Raw genomic sequence first — 19,341 nt, 5'->3', positions numbered from 1 at the left:
GACATGTGTTCACCCGAAGAGTTCTGATGACAAGTCCTGTGATTGACACGGTATAAATCATTTCAGCTATGACAGTGCACGCTCCAGCCGACGGGGAACACTGCACGACATGCGGGTTTTATTCTGCAGCAGAAAATAAGTCAATGTTTGTCCATTTATATCTGGCGGCAAAAATTACAAGTCACGACCTTTTGGTAAAAATAAAAGTAATTCCTGTCGAATCTGCTGGTAGACTCACTATGCAAAACAAATCCAGAAAACCAGTCTCATTTTTGTACTGTAACTGCAGCTACTGTGTTACACATTTTAAATATATTTCTTTCAATTTACATTTCACTACTCATTTCTTTACAGATTTAGTCCATAATGGAGGCCTTGTTTCTCGATACACAATTCACAACGTTTAGACACTGATTTACAGATGACAGAACATAACTCATGTAAATGCCACCCCAAATAGTGATATTGAAGTGTTTAATTCTTTTAAGATAAATTTCATGTAGATTTTCACTGACCCATTAAACACAATTGTGCCGGTTCACTTTGTCGTTTAGTTTAAATGTAGCTTCATCAATCTACGGAATTGTTTTCCAAAAGTCAGGATCGGCTTCATGTCGAATGCAAGAAACTAGCAATTATTACGTACAGACGCAACCCAACACAATAAACACAAAACAATAACAAGACATGACGTCGGAAAAACAGTTTACGAACGAATATGGTTGTCGACCCACCACTTGTTACACCAGCTATTCGTTTGTTCAAGTTATGACATCTGTAGGTGTACAAGTATGAAACCTAAGAACGAATACTGGGGAAAGCGACTTTTGATCCATTCATTTATTCCACACATTTCCAAACGTGAAAAGCAAATATCTTATACAAATAACACATAACCTACAAAGTTTATTTTTCACATAACTTGGAAAGATACTATACTATTAATATTATAATCAAAATCTATCATCAGATTTTATTTCATTTCATAAGTTTTAAAAAACACTCACGTTAACGTCTAATGTTATTGTTTATGTTTATGTAAGTCATTGCGAATGGATCAATTAAGTAAGCTGACAGCATACTTTTGTCTTCGCGTTGCGTTTATGTTTACTTTTAATTTGAATGGACTCTAAGCCGGGATTCTGGAAGGGACAGTCGACGTTCTGACCATGCAAAAACGTTGTACCTAACTAAAATATTTTAGCCGATTCGTAAATCAGTCGAATTTCCAATCCGGGCACATTCTGTGAGACTTTATTCGTAATTTCCATTTCTTACATTTCTACATAGGCCTATTAGCCATATCATCTGCGAGTAGGTGGGAAGCAGAACTAAATGGACTTTTACGGAATAGTAATAATAATAATAATAATAATAATAATAATAATAATGACATACAGACAGATAGGGCGGGCGGGCAGATAGATAGATAGATAGATAGATAGATAGACAGATAGATAGATAGATAGATAGATAGATAGATAGATAGATAGATAGATAGATAGATAGATAGATAGATAGATAGATAGATAGATAGATAGATAGATAGATAGATAGATAGATAGATAGATAGATAGATAGATAGATAGATAGATAGATAGATAGATAGATAGATAGATAGATAGATAGATAGATAGATAGATAGATAGATAGATAGATAGATAGATAGGTATGTAGGTAGGTAGGTAGGTAGACAGATAGATAGATAGATAGATAGATAGATAGATAGATAGATAGATAGATAGATAGATAGATAGATAGATAGATAGATAGATAGATAGATAGATAGATAGATAGATAGATAGATAGATAGATAGATAGATAGATAGATAGATAGATAGATAGATAGATAGATAGATAGATAGATAGATAGATAGATAGATAGATAGATAGATAGATAGATAGATAGATAGATAGATAGATAGATAGATAGATAGATAGATAGATAGATAGATAGATAGATAGATACGGACAGACACACACACAAATACGCCTAATATGTGATAAGTTGTAACAAACGATGAATGATGTGGTAATTTCCAATTTCAGACGAGCAAAATGTCTATTTGTCAGCAGAGAGATTACAATAATAACTTCGAATTCCTGTAAACCGCAGAGACAGTTGGATTCTGTTTCAGATCTAGGGCTCACGAGGACCTAGCTGGTAAGGTCTGCAGCGTCTTAGTTGACAAATGTAGTCGATCCAGTTTCAACGACTGTAGGAATGTGCCATTACTCACCGTTTCCTCTACATACGCGATATTGAGAAAGCGCATCTCCCCCGAAGTCACGTGACACAAGCCAGAGTTTTCTGAAGCCTTCCGAAAGAATCTCAGCTTTAACATGAAAGAGGAACAATAGCTCTTCTTAGCTCATGATTCATTCAGATGCAAGTTTAAAATATTACGCGAGATTTTAACATATCTTTACTTACTTACTTACTTACTGGCTTTTAAGGAACCCGGAGGTTCATTGCCCTCACATAAGCCCGCCATCGGTCCCTATCTTAAGCAAGATTAATCCAGTCCCTACCGTCATATCCCACCTCCCTCAAATCCATTTTAATATTATCCTCCCATCTACGTCTCGGCCTCCCCAAAGGTCTTTTCCCCTCTGGCCTCCCAACTAACACTCTATATGCATTTTTGGATTCGCCCATACGTGCTACATGCCCTACCCATCTCAAACGTCTGGATTTAATGTTCCTAATTATGTCAGGTGAAGAATACAATGCGTGCAGCTCTGCGCTGTGTAACTTTCTCCATTCTCCTGTAACTTCATCCCTCTTAGCCCCAAATATTTTCCTAAGCACCTTATTCTCAAACACCCTTAACCTATGTTCCTCTCTCAGAGTGAGAGTCCAAGTTTCACAACCATACAGAAGAACCGGTAATATAACTGTTTTATAAATTCTAACTTTCAGATTTTTTGACAGCAGACTGGATGATAAAAGCTTCTCAACCGAATAATAACAGGCATTTCCCATATTTATTCTGCGTGTAATTTTCTGCCGAGTGTCATTTATATTTGTTACTATTGCTCCAAGATATTTGAATATTTACATTCATTATATGCGAGATGTTCTGATGGAGTAAAATATCTACTTCGATATTTTTATTGAAATACTGTATACAGTTTCAGCTTCCAGCATTACTGATATACTGATATACTTTGTGGAATAAAGCCCGTTCACCCTAAACGAGAGTGTCTCGAAATGGGTATTTTGAGTTCTGTAATTCCAAAACGTGTCTTATCCCGAAAAATCTAAAATTCAGGTAAGTACACTCTATGATAGGCCTGCACAAACAGCGCTCGCCGAAACTGAGAAGAAGATACGTCAGAATGACATAGACTTGCTATAGGTAGAGGAGAGGGAAACGACCACTCAGCTAACTAGTGGAGTGCAGTGTGTAGGCTTATTCTCAGTACAGTAACTGTTTCACGTTGCTTACCTACTGCTACAGTACAGTATGGAGAAATCAAAAAGACGGAACATAACATTTAACGATTTACAGCTCGAACTTATTGATCTTCAATGTGACCTAAGGGCTAAAGATTGTTTGAATAATACTACTAGCCTGGTTGAGTTTTACAAGACTAAACATTAGCAATAATATCCACGACTACACAGGCTGGCTGTGAAAATGATTGCTATGTTTGGCTCAACATTTATATTTGTGAGCAACTGTTTTCTATAATCAACTTTAATAAACGCAGACATCGAACATCTGTAACTGATGTTTCATTACGATCAGTAGGCTACTGTTCCTTTCAGCTGCCAACAGCATGAAACCTCGTTTTGATGTACTGATAAATAAAAATATAACAAAGTGATATTCTACATTTAAGTAGCTATAGAATTTCTATTGTTTCTGTAAAATAAAAATTTCTTTATTAATTAATAATAATAGTCCAAGATAGTTTTGCAAAGAGTGAACGGGAATTCCTTTCATAAACATTCGTACTAGAACTTCGCTTTTGTGTATATTTTGTACGAGATCACCTCTTCTTCCAGTTTATTCTTACACAGAGCGCAGCTAATATCTACATTCCGCTCATGAGCTGTGAGCCGGCTCGGAGAGCGCAAACCTTGTGCAGGCCTGATCTATGATCAACACACAATATAGACTGTCACAAAATTATGTTCAAAAAGAAATTCTTCTTTCACTTGATTTAATAGGAGAAATATGATTGATGATCCAAAATGTGTCTTAGCCTTTAAAAGTGTGTTCCATAACTTGCCTAGTCCATAGAAGTGTTGTCAAAAAGGGGCACAACTTTTCTTATATTGAGCCTCAACTTATTCACGAAAGGGAACATCATTTAAGAAGCAAAATTAAATATTAAATGATGTTAACAAAACATTTCGGAGTTTGATGGAAAAATCATGCCGAGTTATCTTTCTACATGAATATTTTAGGTTGAGATTTTCAGTGATGCACGTGTGGCCATTCTCTCAAAGAAAGGCATTTTCTTTCCTTATCCTACCATTGTCAATTGCAGATATTGAGAGGCTATTTAGCCAGATGAATCTCGTGAAAGATAAACACAGGATCAGGATGGAAAATCCCATGGTAAATGCAATTTTAACCTTTCGAGCAGGACTGAGAAGTCTTCAAAATAATTGTTGTTGCACTTGTGTATTGCCCCAAGATGTATAAACTTAAGAAAATAGGTAACTAATAATAATAATAATAATAATAATAATAATAATAATAATAATAATAATAATAATAATAATAATAATAATAAGGTAAATGTTACTTATGTCCCAGCCACTACAGCAACTTGATAAAATACCTTCAAAATTCCTTCGATTTAAAGTATTGAGTAGTATATAATTGTGATCACTGGGAGAGCTGTGGGCCCACCGAAACCGTCTTAAATACGTACCTTACTTATATACGAAAATCATCGTACGTGAATGAAGAATACCGCTATATTTCTTTAATATAACAGTGGGTTTCAGTGCTGCCAACATAGTAATAATATACACACCTAATCAAACCTTACTTAATCTTTCTCGTAATACTACACACTTAATCAAACCTAACCTAACCTGTCACATAATACACACCTAATCAAACCTAACCTAACATGTCACATAATACACACCTAATAAAACCTAACCTAACCTGTTACATAATACTACACACCTAATCAAACCTAACCTAACCTGTCACATAATACACACCTAGTCAAACCTATCCTAACCTGTCACATAATACACACCTAATCAAACCTAACCTAACCTGTCACATAATACACACCTAATAAAACCTAACCTAACCTGTCACATAATACTACACACCTAATAAAACCTAACCTAACCTGTCACATAATACACACCCAATCAAATCTAACCTAACCCGTCACATAATACTACACACCTGTAGTAACATTCCTCACACTTAGTATCATTTCGTTTTCATGTACTGCCGGCTCTGCCAATCGTGTCTGTTTCCATCTAGTGGAAATGGATCGTACTAATACTACTAATTTGAACAAGAAGCAATGGTGGTTTTCATAATAATTACATTTTACATGTTTCGTGATATACTAAATGTGTTGATGTAGTAATAATTCTCTAGGCCTATATATGGTACAGTAAGATTTTAAATGTGTTGTGGTTGTGATAAAAGTATTGAAAATTGGTTTATAGCGCCACACTGGCAGCGAAAAAAGTGTGCAATATTCGTTCAGTGGCCGATGGATGCTCTATATTGACCAATAATAATAATAATAATAATAATAATAATAATAATAATAATAATAATAATAATAGTCTAATAATAAATATAAAAAAAATAATAAAAATATTTTTATAATAAACACGACACGAATATATCTCTTCTGTTTAGGTACAATGGCTACATACAGGTCGGGTAATGAAAGAAAATCATCTCGTGAGTTACAGGGCCTGTACATCATCCCTTCTGTACGAGGATGAAGACAGTTTTGCATAGAATATAGAGCCTACAAAATGATACACACTTTCCATAATTTAGTTTGCATTTATACAGGGACATCATTTTATTTTTACTTCAATTTTTATTGTACCTGCGTTTCGAAATGTACTTGACTCCCACCCCTTTCATTAATGTCCTTGCTAACGTCAGTCACACAAACTTACGGCCGCTGTTGCTAGCAGTGAAATAAACAGTACAGAGTACAGTGTGTTTCAGAAATATGTTGCATTTTCTATATTACTGAAGTTTATTTTCACACAAGTATAGTGTGTAGCATAACTGAATTTATCTGTGTGGACTGAGCACATGAGAAGATTAGAGTTACTGATAATATGGGGAGACACTAGTGAAAATTGTAACTTTTGTAATTTTTATCGGATTCTAATGAAATTCATACCCCTAAAGGAATGTAATAAATCAACATTCTGTGCAAAATTTCAGTTCAATTGGACAAATAGTTTCTGAGTTATCAACATTTTAATTATGATATGATATGGAAATTCAAAATGCTCTACGTCAATCACATTTTCAGTATAGGCCGTAATTTTTTTTTCCCTACTTTATTATACACTTATTAATAATTCCAAGTTGTCATTTCAACTTTCAATCACTTTATGTTGAAATAAAAAAAATATTAGTTATGTACTGTCCATTCCGCTGAAAATTTAGCATATTTTGATATTCAACAACCAGTAACGGGAGTATTTTTAATTCTACATAAAGAGTGCAAACTACAGTTTTTTTAAGCAGCTTTCGAAGTGTGTGTCTTCCAAATTTGAAAACAATCAGATGAAAATTATGTGTCACAGAGCATTTTGAAGGTATAAAAATGTAGTTCTGAGATACAGGCAATTTTTTAAAATGAGACATGCATATAATGTACTTACATATCTAAAACAGCCCAGCACCATATGTTTGGCCTTCCCTTTTCTTTGCTTTCTTTTCTTGTGTACTTTTTTTCAGCTCTAGTTAGTCGTGCCCTTTTTTGCTTCTCTGCCCTTTTCAATTCACTCAATTGAGTACGCTTTCTGTCCCGCCTAGCCAGAATATTCTTTGCTACCTCTGTCAATTTCCCCTCCCCAATTGTTATTTTTACAAGCTGACTTTGCAGGCATCCCATATTAAATTCAGCAACTGCATTTGCCACTGCAATGTTAATTTTGATTTTTGAGACAAATGTGCCTTTAGGACATTTTCTCCATATAAGAGAATGGACACTCTCATTCGCATTCTGGGTAGCGCCACGTGTACATTTGCTCAACAGTTCAGTACTGGTTAGACGTGCGCAAAGGGGTGCAATTGCTTCTAGTGTTGCTTCTGATAACTGGAGTTTCATGTTCTTGTGACTCTGAGGCTCCTCTTCCTTTGCCTTACTCCGATTATAAAAACACCAAGAGTCGAGTCCAGTTGGACATTTGTCGTGACGAGGCTTTTCATCTGTTGACACTGAATGTGACAAGGTTGCAACAAACCCCCTCCGCATTGCTCTGACATCAGGCATCCCATTTACAATTGCAGCCCTATAATAATTTGTCAGTGCAGAAATGGCTTTTTCATTTAATTTTCCAACGCCCCGCCCGCCAAGCTTAACATTTTCAGATTTGCTTTCTTTTACTAACTTTCTCAAGCCAGTGCCCATTCTCTTTGCAACATGATTGATGCATTCCTCTTTATTATTTCAACACCTGCTCCATACACAGCCAGTGTTTTCAAATGCAGGTGTGTTTTTGCATCCCCATCAGAGAGTACTGTAGTGTATCGCATGCCACATTCTTTTTTAGACCTCAACCATAGCCTCTCTGCTGCAACCGTCTCCATAGCATTGGAGCTACCGGTGTAATTTTTGTTGCAATCCCCAGATTTTTCATGACCATCTAGCCAAAATTTGTACTCTGGGGAATTTTCACCTAGATCAGCAGCAGCGAATGAACATGCATGGCAAAATTTTGAAAGTACCTCATAATCAACAACTAGGCCTGTCAATATATCTATTACTAATCCTACACCGTACAGTGAAGTATGGCCAAGTTTATGCCAGGTACCATCATATGACACTGCTATGTCCATTACATTGCTGGATTTCAGTGTAGGGTCACATACTTCATGAGCTTCTCGTACTGCTCTGCGAGACCGGGAGAGGATTTTTTGGTTATAGCAATCAGTTTCTTTAGCAATTTTGTCAAGATGACTTTGATATGTACCAAGTGCCATACCTTTCATGCCAACCACAGAGCAGAATGTCTGCATAGCAGAATGACCTGAACCAGTGCTAACAAAAGCCTCAACCATTTTTTTATTTACTTCAAATGGTGGCCTCCTACTATCAGATTTTGTCTGTGGGCTACTGAAGGTCTCACCACAGTTTGTACCACAGGCAGTACATTTTACCACTAATTTGGTTGCAAACCCTTTGTTCTCCCTCATTTGCAATTCTAAAGCGTTATTGTCACATTCATAACACTTCAGATTTTTTAACAGTTCACCCCACACATTTTTATGAAATAACAAATAATCTGAAGGCAATGCTTGTACAATCTCACCTGCAGAAGTGGTTTCAAACATCTTTAGCTTCTTGGTGCTTGTTGATAAAGAGGGGGATGACATTTCCTGAGGCTCATGAACAGCAGATGGACCTGCCTGGCAATCAGGGAGGTTAATTACACCTGGCTGGGGTTGACAGAGGTTAGGCCTAGTTTCTGCAGCACACTGTTTTGCAAATTTGCATTTTACAGCATGCTGCGCTTTTCGTGTTCTTTTGGAGGGGCGTTTTTTGTGGGCACGACTTCTAGATAATCTCTCCATGCTGTAATTTCAACACAATAATTACTAGAATGACCTATAGTAATTTAGGCCTAGACCCTACTAGCATTGTATGTATTACTAATACATATATACGCGAATCTTATAAATCATTTTAAATATAACTACAAAATACTATATATATATATATATATATATATATATATATATATATATATAGACACTATAAATACCAATAAAACCATAGTCTGTGAATAAGATATTATAAAACACGTTGAAATTACCTTACAAGTAGCAACAAGTAGTCTCACAATATGTGTAAACAAAGATCACGCGGCAACCGGAAGGAGCGAGAAAAAAAATAACTATGCTTTCTTTCGGCTCCAAGTAGTATTGCCAGTACACCAATAGATGGGAGAAGTGTATAGTTCATCATATACTATCACAAGAATCTGCGCGGAATTTGAAATACATCACACAGAATGTTGAGATATGCGATCAGAGAACCGCCCACTGTAGCGGACATTTAAAGAATGCGCACGGAGATTTAAATATGGCCGCTGAGTCTTTAAAAATGGCGGTATATTAAAAAATGTAGTACAAATGAATCGGCCATTAACCAAAGATAATATTTATGGCAAAAAACAAATTTCGATTTTTTTTTTCAGATTTTGACCAAATTTTCACTAGAGTTGTCCCTTTGTTGCTAGCAGTGAAATAAACAGTACAGAGTACAGTGTGTTTCAGAAATATGTTGCATTTTCTATATTACTGAAGTTTATTTTCACACAAGTATAGTGTGTAGCATAACTGAATTTATCTGTGTGGACTGAGCACATGTGAAGATTAGAGTTACTGATAATATGGTACGGTACTTAACAGCATTATTTAAAAAAGAGTTTTGTTTTACTGTTTGTAAGTATTAAGGACGATGATGGAAACTGGAATTACAATATAACCGAATGTCAACAACAGTTTTTTCACAATTTCCTGAATATATAATTACGGAATATTTTCGTAGAAATGTCATGAATCTGGTAGATAAATTTAGAGCAACAGAGTGTACAGAAAGGAACAAAAGTGTAAGATGGCCAACAAAGTTGACAGAAGATGTAGAAGATGCTAGAGAAAGGATGCAGCGAGATCCTAATAAGTCGGTCAAGAAGTTAGCTGTAGAAATTGGGGTTTCTTACGGAAGTGCTCACAAAATTCTCAGGAATAAATTAGGTTAGTAAAAAGCTGAATAAAGTAGACATTACATAATGTATATAACCTCCTGAAGACTTGAGTTTGTGAAAAAAAAATTGTTACTATTCTACTGTTTTTTGATAAAATACTGTAAAGTAATGACCAAATTGAAAATCGTAATACTATATTTCTCCGTAACATAAATGGATACACTACTTTTCTCCACTCCTATAGCTAGTAAAATGATTTGTTTACATATTGCGCTAGCAACTCCAAACTCCTGTAATGGAAGGGGGGTAACAGTGTTTCCGAGTATAGCCAGGTTAATGTTAAAAATGTTAGTAAAAATAAAGTGATGTCCCTGTATAACATTCCTAAAATTGTATAGTTTGCCTTTCGAATTTGGAAGCTGAGTTAAGAAAAATCTGGAGTTTTTTTAACTACAATTTAGCGGTTTTTTAAGCTTAAGCAGCGGTAAATGGAGTTCTGAGTTCGCAACACTGATTTGGATGATTGTTCACCTCTGCTGTGACCTAACCTAACCTAGACGTGAGAACAACAGTATATTTGTACGCCTCGGCCTCAATATGCTCTAGAGCAGTAGTCGTCAGCACTCGCTGAAATGTGCAAAGGGTACGCGGTGCCGTCCCGTGTGCACCGTCGTGCAACAGGGAGAGATAGAGAGCATACCCGCTAGCAGCTACGAGAGCACTATAGTGCACTGCGTTTTCCGCGGGTAAGAGAGGCTAGCCCCAGCGTGCTCTGTGCTGACGACCCCTAGTCTAGAGCAACGGAATTGTTTTGTTTGTTAAAGAATTGGAAATGTAATAATAACTCTTGATGTTTTGCTGTGATATAACACTATTCTATTTTATGTTTTATTTAGCATATATCTATTAAAATAACGGAAAACTGGCTTCAAATTGGAACGTAAAAAAGAGGTAACATCATTGTTGATTCAACTGCTAATGGTTGCCCGAATCCATTTGTAGACGTTACGAGTGAATTCGATGCTAACAAGAGTGATATGGTAGTGTAAATAAAGGAAAATTATACGGATGTGTTCAGTATTAAAGAATTTATTGTTTGCAGTAACTATATAGAAAACCGTTCTTTTTTGTGGTGGTAGCCTATAACACGATACCGATGTTGCTAGTGTAAATAAAGGAACGTTTATGGATGTTTTCTATATTAAATAATTGTTTTGCTTTAACTTGTTACAAAATCCTTGTTTTGTGATGGTATAACACAAAAGCAATGGTGGTAGTGTAAATAACAATTTACAGCCTGTAGGTGTCTTCATAATTAAAGAACTGTTTGTTGAAACTTGTTACAAAAAGGTGTTTTTTTCCTTTTTTGGTGTATAACGATTCTAAGATATGTTTGCATTTGTAACAATGTTTTTAATGTACCAGTAACTGTAAATATTGATAATATTCCTTGCAGGTTATAACAACTCGATATTTTATACCAGTTTGCAGTAATTTCACAACTGATTAAATTGACCTTTAAGTAGCCTACTTTCAGTACGTAAATTGAAAAATAACGCTAGTTCGAGTTGTGAATTCATCGGACTAATTGAAGGACTCCCTGCAAAAACGAGGTAGCTAAACTATGAACAAAAGAATTCTAAAAAATTTAAATTTTAACTGAACTTCATTCCTTTTTCAGAGTACGTCTTAAATACCTAGGAGTTTCAATTGAAGGGTTCAGAGCCATAGTGGGCCAAGCGCCATTTATTAAAATCGGAGAAAGCAAGGTTTCAAGTTATAAGTGAATACCATAGATTAATGAAGATTGATATATCACTTAATTTTAATGTGTATACTTTATATTACTTGCTATATCTTTCCATTGAATTATGGTAATAACTTCATTTTAACCCTTGTTTTCTATGGTTTTAGTAAATGGTGCTTGGCCCACTATGGTTCTGAACCCTTCAATTTACGGTTTCAGTAAATGGCGCTTGGCCCACTATGGTTCTGAACCCTTCAATTTACAATTCATTCATTTATTACAATCAGTAATTGAAGGGGGTAAAATATAAACAAATAATGAAGATACTCTCTTTTTGCAATAAAATTTGATATAAATAGCCATATTTTGCACTGAATACACATTTAGTGTCCAAATGTCATAAACTACAACACAATATATAGCAGATAGATACATGCACACATGCAAAGTAAACCGTAAGTAATATCAATAATTTCAGGGGTTTATTCTTTGAGATATTTGAAACAAAAAAAGTTTAATACAATATTGATCCTTTGCTTCCTTTTCGAGAAAAAAATGGTTTTATGTGAAACCTGTCATAGGGTGTTTTGAGAAAGCTATTGATTTAATTCCGAATATGCTCAGTCAACTTAAGAGAGCAGTGTATTATGATAATGAATGATTGAAAGAATTTTAGTTTTGTCTTTTAAATGTGCAGAAATTTGTTCCGGACAAATGCTACATTTTTTAATTATTTTTCAGACCGAAAAGTTACATTAGTTCGGATCACATTTCTGCAAATCTAAAGAAAAAAAAAAAACGAAAATTATTTCAATAATTTATTATCTGCTCTCTTAGCCCTAGCACTGCCGGGGTGGGAGCAGGGACAAAACTGCCCGCAGTATTGGTTTTATTAGTGTAATATATTATGTAACTGTTGAACTGAAGAAGAAAGATTTTAGGTAGTTGAAGATAAATATCTGAAATACATAATGACATGATTTATAATTTTTATGAATTATTTAAATCTGTCAATAATCTTTATTTATAGTTCGGGCAATTTTTGCCCCCCCCCCCGCAAGACATGGGTGTAACAACTTTTCTATCTGAAAGTAGTTCTCAATAATCAGATTAAGATACATTATTTGAATGTTGGTACCACTGGGTATACAAATTTAATTAAAATTATGCTGTCAGTATTGCTTTTTTGTTATTTGTGGTTTGCAAAAGCATGTTTTTGTTGATTACTTAGTACAGAAAATTTGGAACATTTATATTTGTTTGTTTGTTTTTTTTTTTTTTAAAGAATGTTCGTGATATACAAATTGATTTACGAGGACGTACCGTCCCTTATGGAGCTTATTTCCGAAGACATTCTGAGCAAATAAGTCGTATAAATATTTGTAGTAATCTCAATATTTTCAGAATTACACTAATTTGAAGTTGTTTGTAAAATACCGTTATTCTTGAGTTTTAAGGTTAAAAGAATATTACAGACAAAGAATGAACTATTCAGGAGTATCATTTCTTTAATTAGCTAGTATTCTGAAGCTAAAAATGTGTTGTGAATTCCATAGTTGCTTCGTATAGAATTTGTTTTTCCATTTTTAAGCATAAAATTACATTTTTATTACGTATTTATCACAACAATTGTTACAAATCACGCCACTCTTGTAAATTCTTTAAGACTGCACATGAGGATGCATAATTAAACTCTAAAGAATGTTCCTGAAGTCGTATTATTTGTAACAATTTTTGTGATAAGTGCGTAAGAATGATGTAATTTTAGTTAAAAAATTGAAAAATAAAATCTGTACAAAGCAACTAACAACACATTTTTACCTTCAGAACACTAGTCAATTAAAGAAATGATACTTGTGAATAGTTCATTTTCTATTTGTAATATTTTTTACCCTTAAAGCTAAAGAAAAATGTATTTTACTAACAACTTCAAATTAATGTACCGGTAACTTTCAAAATATTGAGAATGGGACACATGTTTATACCACAAGTTTTGCTCAGATTGTCTTCGGAAATAAGCTCCGTAAGTGACGGTAAATCCTCGTGAATCACCCTGTATGAAATTGTGTAGTAATACAGTAAAGTAATTCCTTACTTAATTACTTAATGGCTTTTAAGGAACCCGGAGGTTTATTGCTGGCCTCACATAAGCCCGCCATTGGTCCCTATTCTGAGCAAGATTAATCCCGTCTATATCATCACATCCCACCTCCCTCAAATCCATTTTAATATTATCTTCCCACTTATGTCTCGGTCTCCCCAAAGGTCTTTTTCCCTCCGGCCTCCCAACTAACACTCTATATGCATTTCTGGATTCGATCATACGTGTTCCTAATTATGTCAGGTGAAGAATACAATGCGTGCAGTTCTGTGTTGTGTAACTTTCTCCATTCTCCTGTAACTTCATCCCTCTTAGCCCCAAATATTTTCCTAAACACCTTATTCTCAAACACCCTTAACCTATCTTCCTCTCTCAAAGTGAGAATCCAAGTTTCACAACCATAAAGAACAACCGGTAATATAACTGTTCTATAAATTCTAACTTTCACATTTTTTGACATCAGACTGAATGATAAAAGCTTCTCAACCGAATAATAACAGGCATTTCCCATATTTATCCTGTCTTTAATTTTCCCCCGAGTATAATTTACATTTGTTACTGTTGTTCCCAGGTATTTGAATTTTTCCACCTCTTCAAAAGATGAATTTCCAATTTTTATATTTCCATTTCGTACAATATTCTCGTCACGAGACATAATCATATACTTCGTCTTGTCGGGATTTACTTCCAAACCTATCTCTTTACTTGCTTCCAGTAAAATTCCCGTGTTTTCCCTAATCTTTTGTCTATTTTCTCCTAACATATTCACGTCATCCGCATAGATAACCAGCTGATGTAACCCATTCAATTCCAAACCCTCTCTGTTATCCTAGACTTTCCTAATGGCGTATTCTAGATCGAAGTTAAAATGTAAAGGTGATAGTGCATCTCCTTGCTTTAGCCCGCAGTGAATTGGAAACGCATCTGACAGAAACTGACCTATACGAACTCTGCTGTACGTTTCAGTGAGACACATTTTAATCAATCTAACTAGTTCCTTGGGAATATCAAATTCAATAAGAATATCATATAAACTTCTGTCTTAACCGAGTCATATGCCTTTTTGAAATCTATGAATAACTGATGCACTGTACTCTTATAGGCCTACTTCTTAGTCTATTAAAAAATCAAAACAAAGCGCGGGCAATTTTTGCCCGCCCCCCTTGCCATCCACATGATAAATCGCACCTTTGTAGTGCTAGGGATAATTGACAGAGCATATTGGGAATTAAATCAACGGCTTTCCCAAAACACGCCATGAAATGTTTGATATATAACAATTTTTATCTCGAAATGGAAGCAAAAAGGAGAAAAATTGTATTTAACTTTTTTGTTTGAAATATCTCGAAGAATATCCCCCTGAAATTAATGACTCTATTTACGATTCACTCTGTAATAGTTCGAGGAACTGCCTCCTTTTTGCAACGAAACGTTTGGGAGCTGAACTTCAGTTCGACTATATCTTACTACGAAATGCTCGTGATCAGACCGTTCAAGTCACCCCCTTTTATGCAGGGAGCCCTTCAATTTCTCAGACGGGTCAGTATATCTTCAGTTTGGAAATTTACTCTACCAAATACGGTTAATAAGAAAACTTCAAGTGTATACAAAAATGTTCAACTTTGAGAATCGAATTGAACTAATCTTTCACGAAATAGAATCGTCCTTCTTGCTGAAATTATCAATCATATCACGATAATAAAGAGCGACATCTGGTAATAGAATACGGAACTACGAAATAAAAGCGGAATAGTCGCGTTTACGAGCCATGATGTTTGAGATATAAAACCGCCCATTATTGGAAAGTAAGAATAGCATGGGAAAACGCAATAATACTGCAGCTACGTTCGAAGTTTTTTACTGTCAACATATTTAATGACGACAGTTACTGGAACGAATACTGCGCATATTGGAGATAACCGTGTGCATAAAAAAGTGAAATTTTGAGTCATAAAAGGACTTCCGGGTAATAACCAGATTTAAGAGATTTGTACGTCAACGTATAGGAAAATCATGCTACCGGTACGTAATATTTTGAGATACAGGCCTAAATGCACAAATAGATATAACCATTTTTTGTCTCTCAATCATAAGAAAACTTTATTATACAATTATGTACAATACAATTGTGCTTAAAAATGATAAATACTGTGCTATAAAAACACACAAGAAACATGTATGGAGGTTGCAGTCCTATGACTGTTCTCTGGCAACATGTGAAACAAAACAAAAATGTTAATCTTCAAACAACAGATCTGAGTGTCTTTTTATTTTTAATCTTCTTATTTGGCGAGGCGGTGGAAGTTGTTCTGGGATGGTATTAAGCAGTTCATTTTGATGGTTAACCATTGAGCGATGAAGTCGTATGGAGGAGCTGCGCAGGGTGGATTCAACTGTAGGCACCTTCAAGTCTTTGTGTAGGTTGTCATTGCGGATGTACCAGGGTGCATCCAAGGACCCGGTTCTGTATTGTCTGAATTCGTCTGATTTGGGAATTGGATGCAGATCCCCATATGCCACAGCCATACATCCATATAGGTCTGATCAATGAGAAATGAAAGTCTTTTCAAGTGTAGAGGCAGTGGTGATAAACCCTTCAACAGATTTTTAACTTGATATAATTTATGTCGGAGGCTTTTCACTAGGTTGCTTATATGTGTATTCCAAGTCAATTTTCTGTCCAAGTACAGACCTAGGTACCGCACTGACTCAGCATGTGATACTTCTTCACCTTGTAGAGTGATGGATTGATTTTCAGTTTTTCTTTTATAGGTGAACTGAATAACATTGGATTTGCTAGGGTTCATTTTAACTTTCCATTTGTTACACCATGCATCCACTAAACGTAAAAACTGTTGCAATTTATTAGCTGCCATTTCACATGAATCTTTGCACAGAACAGCAACATCATCTGCAAACTGACCTGTTGTTAAATTGGCATCTCTGGGGAAATCAGACACATAATCAGATAAAGGTAAGGTCCAAGTACACTACCCTGAGGTACACCTGCTTGAATACTTCTGACCTGGGATACAGATACAACCATAATTTTATATAAGTTTTACAGAGTTATAATGGGTCATTTTGGAATTTCTAGGTGCACAGTTTTTTTTCTTTACTCACTATTACATGCTATGTGAAAAAGCCTTTTTTTATTTGAATATCTAGGCCTAAGTACACAATCACAAAATATTACGTTATTTATATTAGAAAGCTCAAAAACTGTTGGCGTAACTAAAATTAAATTAAGGGTAAAGAAACGTAAAAGGGCATTCTCCTTTACACGACATGAAAGCATGAGAAAAAAAAAAAAAAAAAAAACAAAACAGATGTTCAGTAGTGGCAAAAAACCTGACCGATCCTTGTAGCTGATTTCAGAGCCTTGTTCACGCCAGAGCACGATAGACTGGTAACTAAGACTTTCGTGGTTCGAATCCTGCCTGGGAAGGGAAACTTTTTTTTGTTCCTTATTCAAATTTATTCCCAATACTTTTCGATTGCAGCGATATTTTACTACTTAACTTATTATTCCCAGAACATGAATTTCACCCGCTTATTTTCTAAAGCCTTTCGAAATGGGCTACGTCAGCAGTCGAAACTACTCGCTATCTTGTGAATGCGGGCGTGGCATGCGCAGTGGCTCATTTCGGGAACTGATTATTCCGTCGGTACGGTTTTTTTGCCATTAATATATAATATTGTCAGAAATCGATTCGAATAAATGCCCATTTCGAGAAATTCCCGTACCGTGTATACGGGCCCTTATTCCACAGCCCTACTCTATATCAGTAATGTTGAAATATATTTCAATGAAAATATCGAATATATATTTTACTGTATCAGAACTCTCGTATATAAAGAATGTAAGAATTCTACTAAAGTACAAAATATACTGTCATGTATATTTAATAAGAAACAAAATATTTATTTAAAAGCCATTTTATGGACAACAGAAGATTATTCTCACAATAAGTAAAACGCATCTAGATTCTAGATAGGTCTACTGTTTTGTTTGACAATATATTTTAATCCAAGAAGTAACAGCCAATGCTCATTATTTTTCGCCTATTTAAGAGTTTTTGAACATTTATATTGTACTTTTTAAAATGAATAGATACCTACTCGTATTTATCAAAGCGAAATGAGTTTAGAAGTAAATAATATAATTTTTTGAAAGGATTTAAATTTAAATATTAACAATTGGAAATGAGTTAATATTGAAATATATAAAATATATTTCGGCCCTGACGTTTAAACTTTTGTTTATTTAGAAATATTTGTAGGTTTATTTTTGTCTCCCGTCTCTAACGCCAGATTGTTGTTGTTTAGTCAACTGTTCTAAGATAGGTTTTAACCTCATAACACCAATAAGAGGCAACTGGGCCTTAAGATAATACAGAAATTAAATATGAACAGGCCTACATGTTTTACACGTGAAAGTTGTAACTGGACACAGCCTACGTATGTACACAAGAATAAAAAATAAAGAAATAAATATATAAATTAATAAATTAATAAATGGATGAATAAATAAACAGGCTTAAATAAATGAACAATTAAATAAGCAAATAAATAAATAAATAAATAAATAAATAAATAAATAGGCCTAATAAATTATTATTAAGTTTTATCAATTATTTTTGTAATATTAACCTACTTTTAAGTATGATATAAGCTTAAATCTGTACTGTAAATACTTTGTAAGACAATAGATATTGCCGTAATTTAGAGTATAATATAAGCCTAACCCTAAATCTAAGTAGTTTGTCCTCGTTTTTTTAACAACGTCCTCCTTTTTGAAGCTTTGTGTTCTCTTTTCTATCGATGTAAATCTGGTCACCCTAGGTGTGGTAAATAAGTAAATAAGCAAGACATTGTTAGTGTTAATATAATAATAATAATATTATTATTATTATTATTATTATTATTATTATTATTATTATTATTGTTATTATTTACACCTCAAGGCACGTGCCCATTATGTGGACATAGAGATCATGACATTCATATTAGTTTTGAATGTCAATATACAAAAGAAATACGGATGAAATTCATAAATAAAAAGTTCCTACAATTGAATGATGAAACAGCTATAAGAAAACTCATGAATAATAATAATAATAACATAAAGTAACAAAGGGAAATAGGTCTGTATCTTTTTTGGCCAAAAAATTACAATTGAAAGAATAAATGAAATAGCAAGAATTGAATGAAAAAAAAATTGGATAAGAAAACATGGTTTAGTTTTTTGAATAATACTATCAATAAATAAAATAGAACATATATATATTCAAAAGTTTTAAATATACTAGAATAATGGAAGACTTATATATGCTAGCTGCACATTGCATATTGAAACGTAAGTACATCATAGCCAAGTGAACAAAGACTAATTGTATCAATATACTAAAATGAGTTGAGTCTTGCACAAAACTAGTCGCAAGTGCAAGATAAAACATATTATATTAAATAGTTAAGTTTATAAATTATATTAAAAATTGTATATCTATATGTAAATTATAAATTATGTAATGTAAGGCTTCAATGATTGTATGTATGTATATTTTTTTTGTCTGTGAACTATAA

The 19,341-nt window shown here is 34.2% G+C and overlaps 2 protein-coding genes across 2 annotated transcripts in view; both read right to left on the bottom strand.

Moving 5' to 3' along the window:
- Window positions 1–19,341, bottom strand: part of oaf (out at first) — a 747,676-nt gene that overhangs the window by 184,387 nt on the left and 543,948 nt on the right. The gene's annotated exons all lie outside the window — the stretch shown is intronic.
- LOC138700567 (uncharacterized) lies at window positions 7,593–9,122 on the bottom strand. The gene is made up of 2 exons (XM_069827148.1): window positions 9,014–9,122; window positions 7,593–8,772 (listed from the first exon to the last, which is right to left on the bottom strand). The coding sequence occupies exon 2, from the start codon at window positions 8,769–8,771 to the stop codon at window positions 7,593–7,595; it is 1,179 nt and encodes a 392-aa protein (XP_069683249.1). The 5' UTR covers window position 8,772; window positions 9,014–9,122.

The sequence above is a fragment of the Periplaneta americana genome, chromosome 5, assembly GCF_040183065.1.
Source record: "Periplaneta americana isolate PAMFEO1 chromosome 5, P.americana_PAMFEO1_priV1, whole genome shotgun sequence".
Lineage (NCBI taxonomy): Eukaryota > Metazoa > Arthropoda > Insecta > Blattodea > Blattidae > Periplaneta > Periplaneta americana.
The sequence above is the reverse complement of the archived record's forward strand: the minus strand, read 5'-3'. Positions and strand labels throughout refer to the sequence as shown.

Bases quoted from the DNA above. Each gene is read 5' to 3' on its own strand.
- LOC138700567 (XM_069827148.1), bottom strand. From the start codon at position 8,771: ATGGAGAGATTATCTAGAAGTCGTGCCCACAAAAAACGCCCCTCCAAA.